The sequence below is a fragment of the Sitophilus oryzae genome, unplaced genomic scaffold, assembly GCF_002938485.1.
Source record: "Sitophilus oryzae breed Bouriz unplaced genomic scaffold, Soryzae_2.0 scaffold_1648_pilon_pilon, whole genome shotgun sequence".
In the NCBI taxonomy this organism is placed as follows: Eukaryota; Metazoa; Arthropoda; class Insecta; order Coleoptera; family Curculionidae; genus Sitophilus; species Sitophilus oryzae.
In genome coordinates this window covers 21331-29386 of record NW_022146334.1, presented here as the reverse complement: position 1 = coordinate 29386, position 8056 = coordinate 21331, and the positions used below count along the sequence as shown (strand labels likewise).

Here is an 8056-nt window from a genome sequence, read left to right as displayed (position 1 = left end):
CTGACGAGCCGCCACTGCAAGAAAGAAAATCCAGAAAAGATCCAGTTCAAAATTTTAGCAAAAAATAATTTCTTTTGGCAATTTTCAGAGTAAAATAACTCGGTTATTTCGGATTTATTTGAAAAACGGTAAAGAGAAAGCACTTATTCAAGGCTCACCCTGTATATTATAGGATTTAGAAACAATATAAAATTTATATGAGTTTTTTTAATAATTATTATTAAATTATGTGAATGGTTCTGCTTTTAGGCGTGGATCTCTGGTAAAGTAGTACTTGCCGGGTTGCGTTTTAGACGGAGAAATACCTCTTTCCAAAAGATAATGCGCAACATCGGTATGAACTCATCCATGATTCGGTTGGATAACTTTTGTCTTTATTTCTTCCATCGTGTAACTGGGTGTTTTTCTTACTGAACTTTGGTATAAATTGTTTAACTCCAATAATAAAATATTAATCATATTAAAAAATCGACTTCGTCTGGATACATCATGGTGTACGTGAAACATGTAATACCTCCGTATACCCATCAAAGTAAGGCGTGACCATCCTAGATGTTTCTTAGTGTAGTGAATTGCCGACAAATATGTTGTAATGTCATAGGGTACACCTGTGGGTAATCTGGATGAATAACCATGTCCAGATAGATCTATTGCCAGATATCCAGTGTCGGTATTTAATAGAGGTATTAGTCTATCAAATGATCCACAATTATCCTAAAAAAGGTTTAAAAACAATACTTAATAGAAAAAGAACAATATAAAATTGTACAAATTTATTTAAAAATAAAGAAAAAGGGATTACTATAGGAAATCTGCCCCGCGGCTTTTTTGACTTACACTCAGGGGATCGATTTGGTGTCGAATCAAAATAATTCACTTAAATTTTTAGCTCTGTATAACGCAAACAGTTTTCGAGATTTTCAAAAAAATCTGTTGTTTCAATTTTATTTTTATTTTTATAGTAAAATTTAAAATTAATTAATGTAATGATGATTTTTTTTCTAATTCTTAGTAATCTGAGACATGAAAAAATAATCTACATATATAAAATGGTTCTATATATAATTGGTTCTCCTAAAGACTGTCGTCGCGTTTTTCATTTAATTAAAAAAAATAAAAAAGTATTTTTTTCTTGATGTCGTGGCGGATGCGCCACGCTTCAACTAGTATGATCATAATAATTCTTAACCGGTTTAACCGGAAAATCCGATTTTTAGCGGAGGAAAGAAAATTAAAATGTTCATTTTTTAGCCTTTGTGAAATATGTCACTCACTAAAAATCGTCAGAAAATGTCTTTTATACTTCTTTACACTCAGGAATTTTTTAGAACTTTTTGAAGTGGTGTAACAATATGAAAAAAAATAACACTCATTTTTTTTCTAAAATCTTCTCGGCCTCATTTTTTTATGATAATCTTTATGTTTATTTCTAGAAAGGATGTATTTTTAATGAAAAAATATTTTCTAACGCACTTTTTTAAACTAAACAAAAATATAAGTTAGTTAAAACAGAAGATTTTAGAAAAAAATGAGTTTTAATTTTTTTCATATTGTTCCACCATTTCAAAAAAAATTAAAACATTCCTGAGTGTAAAAGACATTTTCTGACGATTTTTAGTGAGTGACATATTTCACAAAGGCTAAACAAATGAAAATTTTAATTTTCTTTCCTTCGCTAAAAATCGGATTTTCGTTTAAGAATCATGATCATATTATTTTTTCATGTCTCAGACTGCTAAAAATTAGAAAAAAATTGTGGAAAACGATGAACACTGCTACTAATGAACAGTGCTTTCCATAAAATCAATAAAATGAAAAATATACGAAATAATATACATGTTCTGATTTCTTTCGAAAATCGACATTTATGAAATTATGAACCCTTCCTGGACACAAACGGTACATTGTGAGACAGGAAATTGTAGAGAGAAATAAGCCCTATAACATAGGATACAACATTTTAATAAACAGCGCTTTCCATAAAATCAATAAAATGAAAAATATACGAAATAACATACATGTACTGATTTCTTTCGAAAATCGACAGCTATGAAACTATGAACCCTTCCCCGACACAAACGGTACATTGTGAGACAGGAAATTGTAGAGACAAACAAGCCATATAACATAGGATACAACATTTTAATAAACAGTGCTTTCCATAAAATCGATAAAATTAAAAATATAGGAAATTGTGGAACAATATGAAAAAAATTAAAAACTAATTTTTTTTTCTAAAATTTTCTAAACTATCTTATATTTTTGTTTAGTTTATAAAAGTAAATAGAAAATATTTTTTCATTAAAAATAAGTCCTTACCAGAAATAAACATAAAAATTGTTATAAAAAAATCCAAGAATATTTTAGAAAAGTCCAAGAATATTTTAGAAAAAATGAGTTTTTATTTTTTTTTCATATTGTTCCACCACTTCAAAAAATTCTAAAAAATTCCTGTGTGTACATACATACATACCGCCATTACTCGCTGACGAGTATTTGACACGCATCAGAAGATGGTCACGCAAGGCGTTTTCTTTCATGAGCTTTTCTATGACTGAAAAGCCCGATACGTGATGTTATCTGTCTACCACACTCCAGACATTCAAAAATCTCATTGCTTTGTTGCCTCTTTACTTTTTGGTTGTCGCTGTTAACTGACTTTACAATTCTTCTCCATTCCGTTCTATTGTGAGCTGCCCCTTCCCACTCATTCTGATTGTTAATTCCTATTAAGTTTTCGTGGAAAATATCCTTGAACCTTTTGAGTTGTCCACCCGGCCTCCTCTTACCGTCTACAAGCTCACCGTAAAGCAGAGATTTTGGTATGCGGTTTTCTTGCATTCTGCATACGTGACCAGCCCATCGTAAGCGGGACTTTGTAATCATGACTTCAATACTCTCGCAGTTAGCTTTTTCAAGGACCGATACGTTTGAGACATGATGGAACCATTTTATTCTTAAGAGTTGTCTAAGATGTCTCTGTTGCAACTTGTTTAATGCGTTCATGTGTCGGCGATGCGGCACCCAGGTTTCTGCTCGCATATAACATAGGGTGGTGGAATTATTATCGCTCGGTACTGCAAGTTTCGCTTTTGTGCTCAAGTCATGATTGTACAAAACCCTGTCTTTTAATTTCCAGAATGCTCTTGAGGCGCTGCTAATCCTGTGCTGAATTTCAGAGTCGATATTGGCCTTTTCCGAAATCAAACTGCCAAGGTAATTGAATTCCGCTACATATTCCAACTGCTCATCTCCGATTTTTATAGCATTGTTGTGATCTTCTAGGGGAGTGCACATAATTTTAATTTTATCGATGTTCAGCTTAAGTCCCAAGGCCTCGTATACCCATGTATATGTGTTCAACATTTCTTGCAATTGCGCCAATCGCATTTGTAACCAGGAGCACAGCTTCATCAGCGTATTGAAGTTCTGTGATGAATTTTGTACGTGTTTTTGCCCTGAGTCTTTTTATGTTGAACAGACTGCCGTCGTATCTGTATCTAATGCTCAAACCTCTTTCCTGCAGTTTGCTGTCCACTATAATGGAGAGCGCTGCCATGAATATATTGAATAGGAGAGGCGCTAAGACACATCCCCGCTTAACGCCTGTGTTTGTTAGGAAGGGATCGCTCAGTGATCCATGATATGACACCAGGGGTGGATGGGCCATATGGGAAAAAGGGGAAAATTCCCGGTGGGCCGGTCCCGATCAGAGCTCAAAAAAGATTATATTAGCAATTGTTTTTAAACTTAAACACCAATTTGTGAAATAACCATTATAAAATGTCTTTCTCTGGAGGCTTATAATTTCAATAATAATCATCTGTTGTTTGTTCGGTTTGAAAATTTTTATTATACAAGATGAGTCTATAAGTGCAAATATTTTCAGGGCTGGTAGATCTTAATAAAATAAACATAATATATTCTCTTTATCGAGTTCAAATAAGTCTAATCGAGTTATTAAAGTTTGGAAATTGAAAAAAATAGATTTATTTTTAAAAAATTTAAGCCACCTCAGTTTTCCGGTATTTGCATCTCTTTAGTGCCGTAATATCAGAGATTAAGAAACTACACTGTGGAAAAAATTTGCGGTGAACAGGAAGTTCTAAAAGTTTTCTAAAATATACAGATAAATTTAAAAGAAAATGCTCGATTTTAACATCTTTTTGTAAAAAAAAACTCATCGTCGAGTTCACCAGGGTCGAAATATATACCACCCCTGAAAAATATTTGCAACTTATATGACTCACCCTGTATAGTTTTGCCAACTATTCTTTTATTAATATCTAGACTGGCAGCAAAAAAAAAGAATGAATAGCATTAGGTAAATTTAAAATAGTCTCGATCTAAATGTATACTAAGAATACGGTAGCGTAGATTGACAACTGGGGGCCTCTCGGTGCAATATTTTTCGAGCTCCCCTTTGTAAAAAAGTAGACTTAATTTGATTCGAACTCTGCGGTTGACGGAGAAAACATATCTATACTTGGTTTGAATTGGGGACGGACTGGAAAGCCAAGTCCTGAGAACTAAAAGCCAAGTCTAAATTGTTGTTTAAAATGTTGCTAAAATGAATTTGTAAAAATTACTGAGACAGCAGAGAAGAGTTAAATAGGGTTTTAAACTAGATTAGATAATAAAATATTAATATGTCTCGAAAATCAAATATTCTTATTATGGACTGTAACATGTAATTACATGAGAACACATTTATATCCACTGGCTAGGTATTGCCTAGGTTTTTTCGTTTGAGTCATGGCATTATCTACAAAGATACCAAATGTAGAAAAGTATAGAGGAAAAAGTTTCGTGATAAGAACAATATAATAACCTAAAAAATGCTGCAGTTTTAATGCCGACCGCGGTTCATTCAGTTACGGTTCACACGTGTACACGAGGAGGCTGCGGGTTGTAGCAGAAAAGAGAGAATTTCTTTTGTACAATGTTGTAGTAAGTATATACCCGAAAAGCTAAAAGTAATGTATTTCACAGAGGATTTGGGTCAGCCTGAACCGAATGAATCAGGAAGTCTTATAGTGTTTCAAAATCGTGACTCCAAAATCATCGTAGCTTATTCAAGATCAAATTACCCTTATCGATAATGGAAATAAAGTAGTAGAATCCTAATGTAAAACTGTAAAATTGGACGTACCTGGAGGTACCTCTCCCGCTTTCCCATATGACATCGAAGAAGGCCTTAAGATGACCAATGAAAAGTTCTTTACTTGCACTTATAGATTCCCGTCGGAATCGCGTCACAGCCAGCTGATTTGTTGTTTTTTAAGCTGTTTTATGGAGTCCTTTATTTCCTGTTCTGTTATTTAGAATGTCTAATACATCGAGGCTGTTATACTGAGGTATTATGTTGAGTGTGCTTCTATTCCGGGTTGTTTCTTGGTTAAGGATTATGGCTGTAATGCTTTTTCCAGCGGTTTCTAATTTGCTCTTCCTCTTTTAGAAGTTCGCCATTTTGTGCCATGATTGGGCATCTTGCCTTCTTAGTTGGACAGTATACTTCTTTTACAGCCTCAAAGAATTTACGATAGTCGTGATGCAGCATACTCCTGAATCTGACTAGCTTTTTGCGACCACCATTTATCCTTTAGTTGGCGCAGGTTTCCCTTTGGAGCGTGTTGTTGAAACTTGCCTTAAAGTTGTCTGCTAGTCTTGGATTGTGTGGATTTGCAGTGACGGCTTGATGTGCTCTATGCTTTGTTCTAACAAAGCCTGTATATGCGTTTGGATTTTTCGTTAAACCAGTCTGGTTGTTTCTTTTTTTGTTGGATTTTCCCAGTACTGCTTCGCTGGTTTTGTGAATCGCATCTCTTAGTTGTGTCCACAGGCATGTTCAGCATCCACGATTGAGATTGAAGTTATCAGTGGAAGTGATTCTTTGATGGCTTCCTGGAGGGCGTCGGCGGTATCGTTGTTCTCTAGACCCCATGCGTTCAATCTGGTCATGTAGCTTTGCTTTTACAGTGTGGATGTTTGGGTTTTTAACTGGATTTTCATTTTTTGAGATTAAAAGTCGGTGGTCAGTGCCACATTCGGCATCTACTCTGGCTTTGTGGAGACATGACATTTTTTTAGGTGCGTCCCTCCGAACGATTACATGGTCCAATTGGTGCCAATGTCCTGATCTCGGATGTTTCTCGCCTTTAAACTTGTCCTTCAGCATGAACCACGTATTGGTGATGCAAAGATTATACTCTGTGCATGTTGTTAATAAGCGTTCACCATTGTTATTTACGTTTCCTATTCCATGTTTTCCCAATACGTCAGGCCATATTTCTTGTTGTTTGCCGACACGGGCATTAAAGTCACCTAGCAAAATGATTCGTTCGTGCTTTGGAATTTGTTGGAGTATATTTTGCAGAGCTTTTTCTTACTCCTGTGTGTAAAAAAAGTATAAAAGACATTTTCTGACGATTTTTAGTGAGTGACATATATCCTTATCCTCAATTTTAGCGTCTAGGGTAGGAGCGTAGGCACTTATGATGTTGACGTAAGTTTTGTCTGATATGGGGTACCTTAGGGTCATAAGACGGTCGGAGACACCAATAGGTACTTCTGTTAATTTGGTGGCGATTTCATTTTTGATTGCAATGCCTACGCCATGAATTCTCCTGTGTGTTGCCGGGTGACCCTTCCAAAAGAAGGTGTAATGCTCCTCAGTGTGACTACCTTCATCCGCAAAGCGGGTTTTGCTAAGAGCGGCAACATCTATATTTAGTCGGTGGAGTTCCTGTGAGACCAATGCTGGTCTCTCTGGTCGATTGGAGTTTGTCCTGTCCAGTAGAGTGGACGGTTCACGCCGCAAACGTGAAACATTGACGATGTTTAGTTCTCCGATGATACGCTCGAGGTAGGCACCCCTCCCGGAGATCCGATCGAGGGGGTATTTTACCTCCGGACGATGATTTTGTCCTACTCGAATGTTCCATCTTTGATGAGTGTAAGCTGCGTAAAAAGGTTAAAACTGTGACGGTTACGCTGCCACACAGTTTGGCTGCAACTGTAGCACGGGATGGCTATGGCACAGTGAGGACTGCGACGATAGTTCCCTTGTGCTACGCTCTCGGCCGGCTAGGAGTAGTTTACCACTCCTCTTCCCCAGGAAGGTGGTAGGTCTGAGGGTTGTATAATGATATACCGCCTATACTCGGTCGTCAGAGCCTCGTTTGTTGGGGTGCACCACGGGGTGCAAAACAAACAGGGTGCACCACGTGAAGGTGAGGTTGACTTTTGGGTAAGCTAGGCTATATGTATCGCTTCAATACCCCTTGCACCCCAAGCGTGTAAAACTTCTTATTCCTGTGTGTAAAAAAAGTATAAAAGACATTTTCTGACGATTTTTAGTGAGTGACATATTTCACAAAGGCTAAAAAATGAAGATTTTTTAATTTTTTTTCCTTCGCTAAAAATCGGATTTTCGTTTAAGAATCATGATCATATTATTTTTTCATGTCATCAGTCTTCTAAGAATTAGAAAAAAATATCAGCATTAATTAATTTCGAATTTTACTATAAAAATAAAATTGAAAAAACAGGTTTTTTTGAAAATCTCGAAAACCGTTTGAGTTAAAGAGCTAAAAATTTAGGTGAATTATTTTGATTCGACACCAAATCGATCCCCTGAGTGCGAGTCAAAAAAGCCGCACGGGCAGATTTCCCATATTAATCCGGCTATACCCTTTACCTGTGAACCGTGAAGAGTCAATATTGGTCTTTTGTCAGTGGGACCCCACCATTTTCCTCGGATATAGCCCCACGGGACCGGTATAGCAACTTCCTTAAACTGCTTTTTATTGGAAAGTTGGCGATAGCTTTGTCTCTGGAAACAACATTTTGCCAGCGATCTAAAAACGGTCATTTTGACCTAACAACAGTTCTACAATAAGTACACTAAATTACAAAATACAAACTAATCTTTTATCACCTATATACCCCTCTTTTGCTTTGTAAAAAATCAATTTTATATAATTTTTTATTGCATATCATTATTCGCAAAATAGAAGATAGAGATAGATAATTTTTGGTCTATGGCCTGTCATAA

At 35.9% G+C, this 8056-nt stretch overlaps 1 protein-coding gene across 1 annotated transcript; it reads right to left on the bottom strand.

Annotated features, from left to right (window-relative positions):
* Positions 1-225: 225 nt before the first annotated feature.
* LOC115880713 (probable serine hydrolase) lies at positions 226-7873 on the bottom strand. Its single transcript, XM_030897991.1, has 3 exons — positions 7700-7873; positions 525-714; positions 226-341 (listed from the first exon to the last, which is right to left on the bottom strand). The coding sequence occupies exons 1-3, from the start codon at positions 7871-7873 to the stop codon at positions 226-228; spliced, it is 480 nt and encodes a 159-aa protein (XP_030753851.1).
* Positions 7874-8056: the final 183 nt, after the last annotated feature.

Coding starts and splice junctions, on each gene's coding strand:
- LOC115880713 (XM_030897991.1), bottom strand. CDS start 7,873: ATGACCGTTTTTAGATCGCTGGCAAAATGTTGTTTCCAGAGACAAAGC. Junction 715..7,699: donor TGACTCTTCACGGTTCACAG/GTAAAGGGTATA, acceptor AACCTTTTTTAG/GATAATTGTGGATCATTTGA. Junction 342..524: donor GTCACGCCTTACTTTGATGG/GTATACGGAGGT, acceptor ATCATGGATGAG/TTCATACCGATGTTGCGCAT.